The following is an 18042-nucleotide window of genomic DNA, read 5'->3' as shown; positions in this document are numbered from 1 at the left end:
AAAGCACACAGAAATGACATGGCATAGAGTCTTAGAGTGTCTTTCTTCAGTTGACTTGTGTTTATAGCTGTAAAAACACAAACGGGACAGTTGCTTTGTTACTAATGAGGCACGTCCACAACCCTCCACCCAGGGGTTACATCCTTCCATGCTGCTCTAGAGAGTCTTCAAAGCTGTCAATCATAGAAATGACCTCCTTTGCCCCACCCTTCTGCTTGTTGCTCTGTAGTACTCTGTGGGGGGAAAAAAAAACCCTAGGCTTTCCTGTCTGGCTATTCAGAAAAAAAAAATATCTTTATTAAATTATATAGTTACGGTTTTGAAGCTGATGTAGTTTTTGATGGAGTGCTAATGAATGACCTAAAGACCAAGTTGCTTCTTTAGGCCTTTAAATTATTATTAGCAACATTTTCACTTCCCAAACATCTCTGTAATAGGAATGAGTAGAGGGGCCACCTTTGATTTTACTGGGAAAAGTTGTCTTTTTTCCCATGACCCAGGTATCCTGGGGGTTTCTGCCACACCAAACTCTTAAGTTCTAACGGCCTTCTCCTCTTTGCAGACCCTCCTTAACATACCGATCAAGTTCAGCAATTTCTAACAAAGTGCTTATTTTAGATTGGTATTTGTTTACTAATAGTTCTCATGGGTCTGGTGGTCCTTGTGCTTCACATTTTATCACTCCGGAGTCAAAAATAACTTTTTGGTGTGGTATGCATAATTGAGGCAAACTGGCCTATCTTCAGATAACTCCAAAGAAAATCACTTATCATCCTAATGAAGATGGTGGATACTGTTAATACAGACAAAGGAAGAATTGTGGAGGCAACTAGAAGGCTCAGTGGATAGAGCTGCAGGCCTGGAGTCAGGAAGACCCAAGTTCAAACACTCAGCCTCAGACATTTACTTGCTATGCGATCCTGGACAAGTCACTTAACCTCTGTTTGCCTTAATCCACTGGAGAAGCAAATGGCAAAGCAACTCCAGTATCTTTGCCAAGAAAATCTCATGGACAGTATGGTCCACCGGTTCATGTCGAGGCACAACTGAAAAACAACAAAAACAACAACATGGACCAAGCACTGTGCCAATCTCTGAGGACACAAAGAAAGGTAAAAGACAGCCCCTGCCCTCAAGAAACGTATAGTCTAATGGGAGATTACATGCAGGCAACTCCATACAAGACAGATTGGAGATAATCAACAAAGAAGGCACTGGTATGAAATGGGATTGGGAGAAATTTCTTGGAGAAGGTGGGATTTTAACTGAGATGTGAAGGAAACCAGAGAGGGTAGGAAGTGGAGATGAAGGAGCAGAGAGTTGCAGGCATGGGGGATAGCAAGTGAAAGTATCTGGAGTCAGGAGATGGAGTGTTTAGGTAGAGGAACAGCAAGATCATCTTAACCGGGGAGACCAGAAATCACTAAGTGTTGGTGTTTTATACCGTAGATGCCAAACACAAAGCCCTTAGGCCTTGTTCTACCATAACACTCCAAGTATGGATGAACCAGATTAAAATATAGTTTCAAAGTATTCAACAAAATAAAAATACAGTAGAACATAGATAACATTACATTTAAAAACTATGTTGATATATAGCCCACAGGGATCCTTATATACTGTTTAGTGGCCCCCATTTCTGTTTGAGAGTGACACCACTCTTTATACCATTCATAAAGAAAGGCAGTGTTATAATTAGGGACTCAGAGTTATCTGTGCCTTCTAAGGGACTTACGACATCTTTTCCCCCTCCAAGAAAAAAAAGAAAAGATTGCTTTAAGAATGATTTTTTCCTACCTAATACTTAATTCAGATACAGTTGTGTCATGGTTATTTGGACGTCTTAGCTCTTAAACAAATATACATAGTAGGGACTATAGCACAGTGCCTGGCATACAGTAATAGCTTGATTAATGCTTATTGACTGACTTATCATTTAGTAAATATTTGTTGAATGTACTCAAATGGATCTGTTATAAAATTGATTCAGGAGTCCTCTCTTGAGGGTTGCAGATTACAACCCATCCATGGCTGCCCATCCTTGTGTGATTCTTATCCAACTCCTCCTGAAAGTTGGACACAGGAGTCCACTCAGCATTCTAGAGGCCTTTCTCTATTTCTTTCAACTTCTAACATTGCATTGGAGCACACTGACCATCTACCTGTCATTCCTTACTCCAGCCATGTACCAGACCAGCCTATCTCCTGTTTTTGTCATATAATTCTGTGATAACATACTTAGAAGCAATATAATTTGATAGAATTTACGTTGCCACAAAAGATAAGGCTTTCAAACCTGAAATCTTAGCTTCTTTTTGATCCTTTTTTTTTTGGTTTCATTTGTCCCCCTTCCTTCTTTTAAATAAGTTTTTATTGATGTCTTTTTTTTTACATCGCTATAGTCCACCAGGATCCCTCATCCTATCCTTCCCATATTTAACAAGTAGTATCTTTTTTAAGATGAAAAGAAAGAAGAAAAAAATCAGCATACATTATATTGTGTTCTGGTGAATAAGATAGTGCTGGCTTTTTTCCAGAAAAATATTTATTTCAATCACTTTGTTCAGGTATGTTCTAAAAAGTATGTCAGAAAGAAGGAAAGAAGAAAGAAGAAGAGGGAGAGGAGTATTTACTAAATACTTCCTTCATTGGAAACACTATGATGACAACTGAGAGTGCAAATTTAAAAAGTAAAGACTGTTCCTGCCCTTAAGAACCTTACATCCTAACAGGGAAATTGAACACATAAAAAGGAGTGGTGGCCAGGAAAGGATATTTTGGTTTGGAAAGTTACAGGGATGTTAAATGGAGTCATAGGAGAGTAGATTGACACACCCTTTCCAAGAGCAATGATGGAGTTCATTTGAGTGGTTCCAGAACTAGAAGATGAAGGAGGGTGACAGACAAGGGGAACTTGAGTTGGGGTGTGGCAGCTGAAAAGATGTTTGGGGAAGGTGGGGTAAAGCATGGCTGGAGCTGGTTCTAGATATAACAAACAGTCAAGGCGACCACTGATGGTGGGGGGTTGGGGGGATAGAGGGGGAGATCCATAACTTGCTTTCTGGTGTAAGTGGCATGGTAGTTTGTGAGATGGCTGGGGAGTGAAGATGATGGCACAATTTTGTAATGAGTCCATTCAGTGGGAAAATGAGCAAAACTGGATATCTGGATTTATGGAAAGCAAAACTGTTTGATAACTGAACTTTCACCAGTGTCTGAAAACCTTATAGAAATAAATTTCTTACTAGTGTCCTGAAGTCTCTTGCTTCTTACATCTAAGTATGATCTCTGAGATCCCTTCTAACTCTAAATATTAATGATCCAGTTTTCTTTTTGTGGAAATGAAGGATAGTCCCTACTCTACTCCAATGATCACATTTGCAAATGTTGTCTTCTATGGTTACAATAATACTCTTAAAAGACCTTACAGGAAGACATGAGTTCAAATGTGGCCTCAGACACTTGACACTTACTAGCTGTGTGACCCTGGACAAGTCACTTCACCCCATTGCCTCACAAAAAAAGAAAAGAAAAGAAAAGAAAAATCTTTCCTCCTCTACACAGGAGGAACAGTAAGCCTATAGGATCATAAATCTAGAGCTCTTAAAAAAAAAGAAAAAAAAAACTTAGAGGTCCTAGACTTGAGTCTAATCCCCTAATTGTACAAATGAGGAAACTAAGAGCCACAGACATTTAGTGACCTGCCCAAAGTTACACAAAGATAAGTACCAGGGTTGGGATTTGAACCCAAGGGTTGGGTTTGTTTTTTATTACAAACCTAGCATTCTTTAAATTATGGTACCAAACATACTTTTTAGGATTTGAATTTTTTTTTAGTTTTGATAGTTTTAAGGAAAGGGAAATTATTAATCTCTACACTTTTAGAATAAAATTCTTCCATTTCCTAGCCATCCTTTCCTCATAATAGGAATTGGTTCTTAAATGCCTTGCCTGGTATATTTAAAGTGATTGAAAAAAATGAAGCATCTGTCATTTCTTTTCTGTGATTTTTAACTATTAGACCTCATTACTACAAAATCACATTGGACCCTTATTTTTAAATACTTTCTCTGTATCTTCTATGTACCATTGTAATTTCTTCCCTTTTTGTCTTTAGTTTTTCCTTTATTTTGTCTCATTTTTTCAAGAAAAAAGAGAAAATACACCCCCTTGTTTTAGTTTTGCCAAATGAACAATGAAAAAATTTCTTTGGTAAAAGGAACACTTCTGACTTTTCAGAATTGCAAATGGCTTTGGGGGGTGAGGAAATGTACTGCTGAGATTATTAAAATAAAATTTGTAGATATTAAAGGAAGAAAGTAGAAGAATTTTCTTTTTAGATTGATTTAACTCTGGTACCATTTGGTTAGTGGATTTTGTTTGCTTAGTAAACATGTGTAACATCTAGATCTCAGCATCATAGCACTTTAACCATTTATTATGGCCAAGTGTTTCTAACTGAAGACTGCAGCTGCTTCTAATAAACGGAGATGTGTTATCAATTACAGCTTAATCTGCCTGATCTTAAAACTGGCACCTTTCTGTTTGCTCAACAAGCAAAAGCAAGATGGCTCTAATATGGCCGCAGTACAGAAGCTGCTCTGTTATGTCAATATCTCCATTTGGAATTTTCAAACACAACTGAATGTGGTATGTTCTTGGTACTTAATGATGTTTGTAGTGGTTCCTGCAGAATGTAAATGGAAACATTTTATTTCACTCTTTGATTTCTGTATAGTATGTGATATAAATATATATAATATGTTTATCTGATGTGTATGGTCTGTTTGCCAATGTAGATGATCTATCTCTATTTACAAGTGTATTGCTGAAAATTTCATATTATAACTGGTTTTGTAATAGTTTATTCTTAACAGGGAGAGGAGGGGACCTGCAGCTTCGAGGCCATATGTGGCTTTCTAGATCGTCAGGTGTGGCTTTTTGACTGACTCCCAAGTTTTACAGAACAAATCCTTTTATTAAGGGCATTTGGTTTGTGAAGTTTGGATTCAATCAAAGGGCCACACTTGAGGACCTAGAGGGCCACATGTGGCCTGGAGGCCACAGGTTCCCCATCCCTGGTTTAAAGTTTTGGAGATACAGGAGAGAAAAGTTAGAACTAACAAGGCAGACTTCCAGAAATTATCTCTTTAGTTCTGATGCCAGGTAATCTGTAACTGGAGTTCATTTGATCTCTGTATTCATCACATCTGTGATTGGAGATTCATTCTGAAGGTCCCTGAAAGATAGTATGTCAAACTACCTACGACCATCTTGCTTTGGCGCCACGATGTGAGTCCTACCACTGGCACATGATTATGCAATCACAGGCAACTGACTTAACCTCTTAGGGGCCCAGACAGATCTGCATTCATGGAGTGAGCCTCACATACCAGTCCAGATTCCCAATACCTCTTCCCCACCTTCAACAAAAAAGGTGAGGAAAACATTATGGAGACTCCAAATGTTATTAAATATACCTATTTAGGCATTAACAGAAATAAATATTCTTCAGGAGTAAATAGTTCTGTAAAAAAAAAAAGTGATCATGTTCAATGAAATACTTGTGAGTAGAGCATGTTTTTGATCTTGAAAAATTCATTTTCTAGCTCTTGCAAGTTATAAAGCACTGAGTCCAGAATGAGAGATTTATTTCCTTTCATTATATTTCTGGAAGACGCAAGCTTTAGCTTGCTAGTTCTGAGAAGAATGGTAAATGGACTTGTTTTCAAATAGGTGGAATACCTAGTTTGAGAACATTATGGCTGAGCCAAGATGCAGAGGTACAAGCCCAACGTTATAACACCTTCCTGGCCTGCTTTCACCTTTGGAATGAAAGAGAAGAACTTCAGGCTCTTGAAAACTCTCTTGCAGCCCTGTGCTGTCTCTTGATCTACCTCCTTTGGCAGGTAACATCTAAGATTGCTTTGAGAACCAATGTTAGGAGCTGCTTTGGGCCTTCATTCTTATGGAATATTACATTGTGGGATGTTGTGTTTTTTACTGACTAGTTGATTTCCTCCTACATTTTTAGCATTAACATATGTCCATAAACCAGACTCTAGGGAAGTCATCCAGGTTGTAGTTTTAATAAAATTTCCACTCAAGCTCTTTAGGCATCTTAACAAAGAAAATATTAAAGCATATGCCTGCTTCTCTTTTGTTCAGCATCTCAGCTGGGTTTTTTTTTGAAGCAGGTTTTTACGTCTCTCACTTTGTCATAACAACAACAACAAAAAAAACCCCAAGCATCTGCTCTTGTGGCTTATTGAGACGTTTTCATCAGCTCTCATGACCCCTTCAAGCCACCTTGTCAACTCCCCTGGTCCTTGACCATGACAATATTACTGTGTTATAGCCATTAAATTCTCATTTGATTGTAATAGAAAGTCATATAATTCTGTTTTTTATATAAACTTGCCAATACCCTGAATTCACCTTACAAATTACCAATTTTCTTTGGAGGATGTTATTCAAATGGGGCATTAGATCCAGTAACTAGATTGTACTGGTTTTTCCTTCCTAATTGTCCATTGCCCCTACATATCTTAGAAGTAATCACTTAATTCAATATTTAAGTGTTTGCAGGGGAGGGGCGTAGGGATTAAATGATTTAGAATTTTGGTTGCTATATTATTCGTAACAGCACCTCATATTATTGGTTCATATTATTATAATGATAGCTGTTTCAGTTAATTCAAAAAGTGAGACCAGATAAAAATAATTAGTCTTTTAATAGTTTCTCCTAATCTCAGCAATATATAATTTGACTTCAGAGCTCACTTAAAATATCTAATATAACTTTTTTAAGATCCATTTACCTTCTGTTAGTTATAAGATGGTTAGTACTTACCCTTATGGAGAAAAAATGCACCTTCTTGACCTAAATCAATATGATTTATTAAATATAGTTATGATCTTTTCAGAATTGTGTGGCTTTTTTAAAAGCACACTTCTTCTTTGCCACTACCTTAAAATCACTTTACAGATTACTAGTTTTATTTAAAGGAAGTTATTCAAGTTGGGCATTAGATCCAGTAGCTAAGTTATACTGGCAGTGAGCAATTACCTCATGTTTCTGAAAGTATAGCTGTATCAACTTAACTTTTACATTGCAGTTTTGCCTACAATATGTATTAACATAAGCACTGTGCATATGCATATCAACCTGTACATAAAATGCATATTAGGTCCATGTCAGTATTATATGTTTATATTTTAGTATTTCATATTTTGCATCCAACCTTACAACTTACTAAAGTAAAGTCTCTTTGGGTGAGCTTTCATGGAAATTTGGAAGAGGGTAAAAAAAAAAAGAATAAGCAGTCTCTTCTGACTCATGAAAAATGCATATGTGTACTGTTCATATGCCAAGATAATGCTGCTTATCCATCAGCAGCAGGAGTAACAGAACAACACTTGGAGCTGTCATTCCAGACGTAGGGATAGACTGTGTGGAATGGTTCAAACTCTTTAATTTGGTTGTTTTCCTTATGACTAAATGGACAGGCATTTGTAAGACAACTGGATATAGTTAGTAGTACAGTATGTGGCCATGCCACATAATTTTACTCTGTGAAATTAACCAGTCTAGATATTTGATTTCAATTCATTAGCACCATGCTCTAACCCCTTAAACTAAAAATGGCCAGATCTTTTTTAAATGGGATTTTAGGATTTTTATCATTACATAATATAATTAAAATTAGCTTTATTATGGAAGCCCAAGATACTAGTATAACAGTTTCTCAACTGTAACTTGTACATGTCTGAAGCAAGACAAGGAACTGAAAAAAAAGTTCTATCTCTTATGCTGTTGTTTTCACTTAAAATTTACTTTTAAACAAAATCACTTTAGTGTGAGTTGCTGTATAAGAGGCTCAGTGGTGGATTACCTTTCTTAAGAGTTTATTTTTAGAAATGCTTTGTAATAAAAATAAGAAGCATACTTTTTTAAAACCACAAATTTTTGTGAAGATCATAACTACACTTACTAAATCAGTGTATTGATTTAGGTCAGGAAGGTGCATTGTTTTCCATGAGGGTGAAGTACTAACTATCTTATAATTAATAAAAGGTAAATTGATTTTTAAAAATTGTTAGCTCAAAGATTAAGTGGATGCTGAAATCAAATTATATATTGCTAAGATTAGGAGAAAGTATTAAAAAAAGCTAGTTATTTTTATCAACTTCTTGAGTTGACTAAAACATCAGTCATTACAATAATGGGGGAGGGGAGCCAAGGTGAGACCCTAGTTCACCAATGTAGGGAACTTTCAGTGTGGAAGCTCCCTCTACCAAGTCAGATCTTCAACTCACGCATAATTCTTAATGAATTGAGATTAAGTGTCTTGCTCATGGTCATACATATTAAGAGAATTTCTTTTAAAGATCTCCACAAAAAAAGCTTATGAAAAATCATGCTTATACCACAACAACATGTATGTATTTTACGTTGTTTCTGAGTGTGGCACAGCATGCATCTTTTAACAATGATATCAACCAGTGTGGAAATTTGGATATTATTTGAATAATGGTGATAATAATAATAGCTAATGCATATAAAGTGCTTACTACGTGCCAGGCACTCTGCTAAGTGCTTTAAAATTATCCCATTTGATAGTAAAATCTTTGAGACCCCATTCTGTGTTTAAACTTTATGTAACTACAAGAGTATAGGTAAAATATGGCATTTCTTAATTGATGAGAAGAAAATATATGTGAAATAGTTTTCCTTTTTGCCCAGGTTGATATTTTAAATCAGCATTTTGTGAAATTGGCTGATAACAAACAAAAAAGAGAATTAAAAGCTAACTCATGTTTAGCCTAAATTCAGAGCAATGAGGGCTTATTTGATTTGAGAAAGTATTTTCTGGTTGATTTTTTTTCTTGGCCACAGATGTTATATATGCATTTGCAGATTTTTCGGTTCCTCCCTGAAATAATTATAGTTGCTGTCATTTTCACAAAGGTGACACCTGCCTTGGAATAAAAATAGGAGAGGGTAGAGATGGGGTAGGAAAGAATATTATCAGATCTTAGCAGCCAATCAATACCTTCCGCTGGGGTGGAGATAATGAATGCTAAAAGTACTTTGCAATGTTACACTGTTCCTGATATCCATTACCCTACCTTCTTTTATGCAAGGTTTAGCAGACCTTCCCAAGGGAAGAGGTTTTTCATAGTGGGGGTCAGCAGGAGTCCCTAATGAAAAGTCTTCCTGATTTATGGTAGGGTTATTTTTGTCTGGGAATGAGCATATTAAACATTTTTAGCCTTCAAATTGCTATAGATGGGTGCTTTTTATGAGTTTTCTTCCTCACTTATGTTTTACCTTGCCACTGAATACCTCTTAATTAAAAACAAACAAAATCAATCTATCTATGATGAGAGGGAATTCTTTTGCAAGAGGGTGCTCTGGTGGCTTCCCCTGGGAGGAATTGAAGGGGCTCCCCACTTCACAAGTTAGCAGAGCTTCATGGTCAGTCTGGGTGAATAGTTCCAAGAACTGTGTGAGGCAAGTGAACATTTAGAAGTTTTCTTAACCAAAATAATTTCTCCCTCTTAAAATTATTTTGTGTTAATTTGCATTTACTTTCTGTTTCCAAAATTATGTACATGTTGTGTCCCTCCAGTAGAATATTAGCTCTTTGAGGTCAAGGATGGCTCTTTGCATTGGAAATGACAAAACTAAATAACTAGCAGGGAGTTGATACCCATATTAAGTAAGGAGAGGGTAAGAGAGCACCTGACTGCCCTTGATGAATCAAGTCACCTGGCCCAGCTGCCTCAGGTGCTGAAACAACCAGCAGGTATGATTACTGAGCCACTGTCAGAAATATTTGCAAGATCATGGGGCCACAAGATTGGACAAAGGCCAGTCTTGTCCCAGTCCATTTGTCAGGTATGGTATAGTAACTGGCCCAGAGATCTCTTCCAAACCTGTAGGTCTGTCATTCTACCAATGCCTGTTGTATTGGTCTCTCTAGACCCTAGCGCAGTGCCTTACCTGCTTCACAGGTGTTTGTTGAATTGTACTGAATGATAGAGCCCACAGCATCTCTCTTTTTTTTTTCAAATTTTGCCCCTTCCTCATTCGTCTCCTCAAGAAAACTTCCCACTCAGTATTAAGACAGTTAACAGTGAGAAGAGAGACTACTGCTGAAAGCAGTTGCTACATCAAGGGCCCTTCAGAATCTAAAACTTCATATCTATCAGTATTGCGTTAACTTGGGTTTTTTTTGTTTGTTTTTGTTTTTAGCTAGGCAGTGGGGTTAAGTGACTTGCCCAGGGTCACGCAGCTAGTAAGTATTATGTGTAGGAGGCCAGATTTGAACTCAGGTCCTCCTGACTCCAAGGCCGGTACTCTATCCACTGTGCCACCTAGCTGCCCCAGTATTACATTAACTTGGAGGATTATAGATTTGGAATTGGAAGTGACCTTAGATGCCAACAAGCCCAACTGCCTCATTTTATAGACAAGGAAACTGAAATTCAAAGAGATAAATTACATGACCTAAAAAGACAACATTTGGTCCTCACAACATCCCTGGGAGGTCATTGCTACAGTTATTCCCATTTTACAGGTGAGAAAAAGGAGGCAAACAAGTTAAGGGACTTACCCAAGATCACATAGCTAGTAAGTGTCTGACACGCTGATTTATTTGAACTTGGTTCTTCCTGATTCCAAGTCTAGCACTCTGTCCACTGAACCACCTTGCTGCTTTTCTTCTTAATATAGAAACAAAATAACAGCCAGGTGTCAAAAGAGACAGAGTTGAAATAAATTCTATTTTGCTAACCATTCTGGGAGGATGATTTGCTTCCAAACTAACATCCACAGGGCATGTAGGTCAGGTTCTAGATAAAAGGGGGAGAAGAAAGAGTCAAGCTGATTCATTCTAGCAGGTCTAGCCCAATTGTGAATAAACTTAATTCTGGAGCACCCCTGGAACACTGATTTGTTTTTAAGGTCGACCCTGAGGCTTCAGGTTGGACTAGAGCAGAGTTGGTCCAAGAATTTAATTGGGACACTCAAGGTCAACCTAGGTTCACCCCCAGATTGCCAGCATTATTGGTGAAGAAGCCAAAAGGAAAAAGGGGAACAGCCTGAAAGCCTTTTGAATCAGGTGGGTAACAGGAGAGAATGTATATAACATGGAGCCTGAGATTTGGAGCTGGGAAAGTTAGGACTATATTTACCTTTATCCATATTCCTTGTTGCTAGCATCCATTTTATTAGCCATAAAGTTCTGAATATAGAGTATGTATATGATCGCATATGGAAATTAAAGCCTGTTTTCAAGAAGATGTGATATGTTTTTCCCCATAGCTTAGAGCTAGGATTTTATTTTCCCTCTTTCTTGCAGGTGGATACTTTCTCCCTGGAGGACTTAAATGCTTTTATTGCTCAGACCTTGTGCCTCCGAGGAAAATCAGCTACTCAGCTCTCAGGCTTACAGGTACAGACACAGATTGATTATCATGGCCCTAATGATAACCCTGGAATGGCCAAATTCCAGCTTTTTTTCCACCTTTTCCCCCTTTATTACAACTGTTATTTCAAGGGGAAGGTTTAGAGGGACCTTTTTATAGATTTCATGTGCTAAAGTCATTTGATTTTTATTTGTTAATAGATCATGGTGTAACAGTTAAACTCATTGTCCTATCGTATCAGTGAATTTGTACAAATACTATTCCATTTAACATCAGAATTAAGCTATTTCATGTTCTTTGAGCCTACAACTTGGGTGGGTAATATTGGAAAAAGTGACTAGTATATTACCTCATATTCATTCAATCAGGTCACTGTGTTTCCTAAGCTAATACTGTTTTTGAATAGGTTTCTAAATAGATACTGTTTTAAGTCTTCTGTCCTGACCAATGGTATTGTTTCAGTCCTTAGCAAATAGTTTAAAGTATGAACCTCTGGATTAATTCCACAGGAAAACACAATCCTTATTGTATATAGCACTTATTTTGATGCTGAATGATGTAATGTCTTGAATTGTTACCTGTCTTATCTATTCATGTCTTGTACATCAGTTAGACTGGTTAGGTCCTGGAAGAAAAAGATTTTATTATATTTCTTTTGAATCTCTGTTCAGTGTTATATACATTGACCACTCAATAAATACTTCTTTAATAAAGAAATGAGTGTATTTCATCTAGGAGGATCATAACAATCAGAATCTTTCAGCTAGGTTCCTATTTTTTTTAATCCATATCTTACCTGAAAATTGCTGCTCTTGACTGCATATGTCCTCTCATTTTTACTACCCCACTGATGCCATCTCAGTCTTTGGCTATGTGGATCTTCTCTGCTGCTCTGTCTTCTGCCACAGCTAAATTCTTCTTGGTCTGATTCTTTGTCTCAAAATCTACCTTACAAAACCAAACTATTTCTTTTCTGTCTCTATTTATTTCTGGCTGTTATGGTAGTAAATGTCAAAGCCCATCATGGAGGAATCACAAGCCTTGCTTTGTAAATACAACTCAATGAGTATAATAAGCTTGTGTGTGTATGTACTTGTGTATATGTAAGTATAATATATACTTGTATATGTATATAAGTATAATAACCTCTTCAATCTAGTTCATTTCTACATAGCTTTCTAATAATAATTATAATAAATTATAATTATAAAGCACATTTTTGTACCACAGATTCCTCCAAAGTCCTGCTCCAGTTCCTTGTCATGGCATGGAGATGACCCTAAGTTCTTGAAATCTGAGCTAGTGGAATGCAAGCTCTAGCTGGTCCTCCCAGCCTGGAAAGGCCTCAAGTATAAGTCTAATCATGGACCACGTATCTGTTGTCTGAGGATCAGCCTAGCTCAGTTTGAAGAATCTCAATACCAGGTTTGCCATAAGATGATGAATAGTTTGGTAGAAACCGACCTGTTAAAGATGATCCTGACTAGCATTAGTGGAAGGAGTATCTATAGAGATGGCATTATCCTTGAAGTATGGAAATAAAGGTATTTCTGTGTTCAGGTCCCTTACATCTTATTAATAAATTCATTCTTCAAGTAATGCAGTGAAATATGGAACCTGTTTATCTTCTCTTTTTCATACTCTTAATTTTCAGCTTTGTCTTAAATCTTTTACAAAGCATTGTCCAAACTATATTTTGTTAGGATAGTAGTTGGATGACGACCTCTCCAACATTGACTCTCCCCTACCCACCCAGAGAGTTTCATCCCTAGAATTCTTATACTCAATGATGTAGTAGGGATATATGACAAAGAGAATAGGCATTTCTATATCATTCATAGAGGAGTCAAACTCCTCCCCATTGGAGCAAAAGAATTCAGGTAGAAGATAGAATGTCATGTACAGATAACATCAAGGACACATAGAGGGTAGAAAGGAGAGTAATGTGTTATCAGCCTGGAAAGATAGAATGATACCAGACTGTGAGGAGCTTTACAGGTCAAGCAGTAGAGTTTGTATTCTATCCCAGAGGCAACAGAAAGCCATTGAAGTTCCATGAGCAGAGAAGTAAAACATTCAGAATGGTGCTTTGTGAATGTTAATTTGTCACACAGTGCAGAATGGATTGGAGAAAGGACAGGGTGGATGTAGGGAGATCGATTAAGGAGTTGTTGCAGTAGTCTTGGCAAGGAGTGATGAGATCCTGAACAAGGGTAGTGGCTGTGTAAGTAGAGAGACAGAGATTCAGAACACATGGCAGCTGATTGGATATGAGGGCAAATGAGAATGAAGAGTCAAGGGTGATTTCTAGATTATGAACCTGGGTAACTAGAGGAATAGTGGTGCTCTTGACAGAAATAAGGAAGTCTGGAGCTGGGATCAGTTTTAGGGAAAAGATAATGAGTTCTACTTTGTACATGTCAAGTTTGAGATGCCTATGGGACATATAGGTAGAGACAGATATACAGTTGGCAATTTGCAATGGAGAACAGGAACTTGGGAGAGAGATGAGGGCGAGATATGTAGGTCTGCAAGTCATCTGCAGAGAGATTGAGTCCATGGTAACCAACGAGAACACCTAGAGAAAAAAGAGAAGTGGTCCCAGTTGATGGGCCAACAATGGGTCTATCCTCAAAGTCTTTCAAGCTTCAGAATACTCCCAAGAGCTTTCAGTCTGCTAATATAGTCTTCAAGAATTATAGATAACATTCATGCCATGATAAGGCCTTGGAAATGGAAAAATAAAAATACCATGGGGGAAAATATTTTCTAAAGAATCTTCCACATTGCCAAAGACAGAACCACTCCCACTAGACTTAGACCTAACCTTGAGGGACTTTTTACATTAACAAATGCAGCAGGATTTTTCCCTTTTTAGAATCATAGGCTTAGGGTTGGAAAGGATCTTTGAGGTAATCCAGTGCAACCCCCTTGTTTTATAAATGAGAAAACTGAGCCTCAGAGAGATTAAACAGGTGGTAAATTTATACTGAAGGCCCTCTGACTTCAAATCGACACTCTTTCCACAGAATAATGCTGGCTCTTATGTACCATAACTGAATTGCATGAATCATCCAAATTCTTATGCTGACAACACCAGTGTTCATTTAATGCCAGTTATAAAGTATTTCTTAGAATCCTTTGTTTCCTGCAAAACTCTTAAGTACTGCACTCTGTGTGAAGCTTTCCCTGATCCTTCCCTCCCAAAAGAAATTGCTAGTACCCACTCTGCAAAAACTTACCTTATATTTATTTTGTGTATATTTACATGCATATTATCTTAGTCAATCAGTCATCATCACGCATTTTTTGTTAAGCACTTATGTGTTAGGCGCTGTGCTGAGCTCTGGGGGTGGTGCAGAGAAAGGCAAAAAAAAAAAAAGGCAATAGTCCCCAACCTCAGGAAGCTCCCATTCTAATGGGGGAGACAACAGGCAGCAGCTATATACAAACAAGAGACATACAAAATGAAATGGAGGTAATCCCAGAGGGAAGGCACTAGTATTAAGTATTCCCAATGTAATGTAAACTCTTTGAAGTAAGGGATGATTTCATTTATATGTATATGCCCAGTACTTATTATAGTGCCGAGCACATCATAGATATTTAATAAGTGCTTTTTGGTTGATTGACCCAAAGGGACCTGTTTTCATAAAGTCTCTCCAAGCTAAAGCAGGATTTATTGTTCTTGGTTACATATTCATTAGCCCCAAATGTGCTTTTATTTAGAGGTAAATAAGAAGTGTCTGGCCTCTTTATTCATTACTATCATTTGTATAGTAAGAGTTGAGAATGGAGCAAGCAGACAGAAAAAGAATCAGATCGAGAGCAGAGCTTCATCATAAGCCCCTGTTCTTTGTTCATATTGCTTTAGGGACACATTGTATTTTGAGCCTGTTGCACTGATTTGAAAACTCCTTTTCTTGATAACAAAGTAATTAAGTCACTTGTAGAGATGTGCTTATGGTCATCTGCTGCTCCCTGGTGTGGTTGAACAGGAATCCAAAAAATGTTCTCTGGCCTTCTGTCCTGTCATTACTTCTCTTGTCCCAAAAACTCAAATGCACTTGGGGGATGGGGGAGAAGGAAACCCATATATGCATGTCTGTACCTGTATGTGTGTGTGTGTGTGTGTGTGTGTAATCCGAGCCCTACTGAATTAATTAGGAATGATTGTAGAACGGAAAGAACACTAACTCTGCCCAAAGCAAAAAAATAAAAGCATTGTATGGCTGTATTTACAGCAAAATTTCTATTATCCAGCAGAAGGTGATAAGCTGCTATTTTCCATTATTTTGTCGCCTGATTAATTATATGTATATATACTTCTTGTTCCCTTGCTAGATTGTAAGCTTCTTTAGAGCAGAGATTGTGAAGTTTTTTTCCTCTTTGTATCCCCCAGGGTTTAGCACAATGCTAGGCGAGGCTTAGTAAATGTCAGTTGAATTGATCTACACAAACACACACAAAAACACACACAGAGGAAAATGAAACACAGCCCCTTCTCTCAAGGAGCTCACATTCTAATAGGGAAGACAACACATATAGAAGATTTCAGCTGCAAATCAGTTGGACAAGTCTCATGATTCTTAAGATGCTGTGGCAAAGCAGATGGTAATGCATCACCTTTACTGTCATTTCCACTGATAAAATCCTGTCATTTTCTTACATCGAGTCATTAGACAGTGCAAAGGACTTTGGTGGGAAGAGTTCTCAGTAGTAGGTAGAAGCAGTTGCCAGGCCAAATTTTCTGTATGGAGATTTCCACTATGATGGGTATGAAAGCTAGGCTGGAAGCAGGACCATAGTCTATGGTACAGCCACTCGCAGGGGCTCTTGGCTTTATCTGCTTATTGGTGGCAGTTGGTCAGCAGTTGATAAACTAGGGTGGTAGCTCTGTGAGTAGAGGGAAGGGGAGACATACAAGAGATGTGGTACAGATAAAACTGACAAGACTTAGCAATTAATTTGTTTTGGTAATGAGGGAGAAGGCAGTTAAAGAGAACGCCAAGGCTGCAAGCTGTCATGTCAGAATCATGTTGTAATCTAGAAAAATGGAGAAATGGGGGGGGCAACAAACTGACAGTACTAGGCAGTCTAGAATGCTTGATTTGGAATTATAAAGACCGGAGTTCCGGTCCAGAGCTCAGACACCAACCAGCTCACTTCGACTCTGCCTGTTTCAGTTTCCTCATCTAAAATGGGGCTAATAATAGCACTTACCTCCCAGGGTCATTGGTGTTGTTGTTTGTCCTTCATTCTCGAAGAGGACCATGACATCTGGGAGGTGATGCCATGACATGCAAGTGAATTGGATTTAAGTGAGGGAGGGCTATGCAAAGTCACCAGCCTACCTTTCTCCTCCAGAGCCATCTGGGTCCAGCAGTGAGATATAGATCAGGGTGACTGGAGATGGCCCTCATCTCCCAGGGTCACTTTATTTAGGACAGCTGCAGCAGCTGGGAGGCTGGAAACAATATCTTGCAGAAGACATTCAAGGCGAGGCTTAGAGAAGGTCTGGATCGGGATAGTCAAGAAAGAATAAAAGATTGGCTGTGCAAGCCATTCCCCAATAGATAAATGGACAAAAGATATTAAAAAATATTCTCAGCATAATTGCTGAGAATGTTGGTACATTCATTCATATGATTAACAACCATATGAATAAATGTACCAAATCACTAGTAGTAAGAGAAATGAAAGTCAATTCTACTCTGTGCTTTCATCTCATTCCCGGAAAATTGGTAAATGGGACAAAAAAATAAGAATAGTCAATGTTGGAGGAATTATGGAAAGACTAGCACATTAATATACTATTGGTGAAGTTGTAAATTGGCCCACCCATTGGATGTATGCATACAAAATGACTAAGATGTCCGTACTCTTTGATCCAGAGATTCCTCTGCTAGGCATATGTGTCTAGGATAGGCATTAGCCATAGAAGTGGGCATCTCCCTGGAGGTAGCCAGCTGAAAAGACAGTACTATCAGAATTCTTAACTGAAGTTTAACAGGATTTTTCTCCTTTCTGATCACCCTAGTATAATATCTGAGTTGGAAGAGACCCCAAAGTCTGTCTAATCCAACTGAACCTGTTTTTCATACACCTCTGTTAGAGGAGTTCTTACAGATAAATATGATTCTGTCACTCCACTGCTTAAAAATCTTCAAGCTCTGCCTTTTGCTAACAGAGTAATCATACTCCCTCATTTGTTATTCAAGGCTCTCCACAATCTGGTATCATTCAGACTTCTCTCATTACTAAAAAGAGTAAGCTTGCCATACCAGAGTGCTAAGCTCTGAGTCAGGAAACCTTGCGTTCAAATCTTGGGTCTGAAACATTCATTGGGTGACTCTGGGTAAGACATCTAATCACTCTACAATATCCTTATCTGTAAAATCTATATTATAGGGTTTTTGTAAGAATCAAATGAGATAATGATATAATGTGCTATATAATGTCAGTTATAGTCATTTATTTTTAGTATTATTATCTGCTTCCCTTCACATATAGACTATATTTCATCCAGACTGGAACCCACTTCCAACTCCGAGTTCAGACTGTATCTTCTCTCACTATTTCCCTATGCCAGAAATTCTCTCCTTT

At 37.8% G+C, this 18042-nt stretch overlaps 1 protein-coding gene across 3 annotated transcripts in view; it reads left to right on the top strand.

The window, feature by feature from the left end:
- FAM120B (family with sequence similarity 120 member B) overlaps window positions 1–18042 on the top strand; it is a 118214-nt gene that overhangs the window by 47065 nt on the left and 53107 nt on the right. For all 3 annotated transcript variants that reach the window (XM_020972024.1, XM_020972023.1, XM_078155029.1), the window contains 2 exons: window positions 5737–5909; window positions 11370–11462. In XM_020972024.1, coding sequence (XP_020827683.1) covers window positions 5737–5909; window positions 11370–11462 — 266 coding nt within the window. The remainder of the gene's footprint in view (window positions 1–5736; window positions 5910–11369; window positions 11463–18042) is intronic.

The sequence above is a fragment of the Phascolarctos cinereus genome, unplaced genomic scaffold (genome assembly GCF_003287225.1).
Source record: "Phascolarctos cinereus isolate Bilbo 61053 unplaced genomic scaffold, phaCin_HiC Scaffold_5;HRSCAF=322, whole genome shotgun sequence".
Classification (NCBI taxonomy): domain Eukaryota; kingdom Metazoa; phylum Chordata; class Mammalia; order Diprotodontia; family Phascolarctidae; genus Phascolarctos; species Phascolarctos cinereus.
The sequence above is the reverse complement of the archived record's forward strand: the minus strand, read 5'-3'. Positions and strand labels throughout refer to the sequence as shown.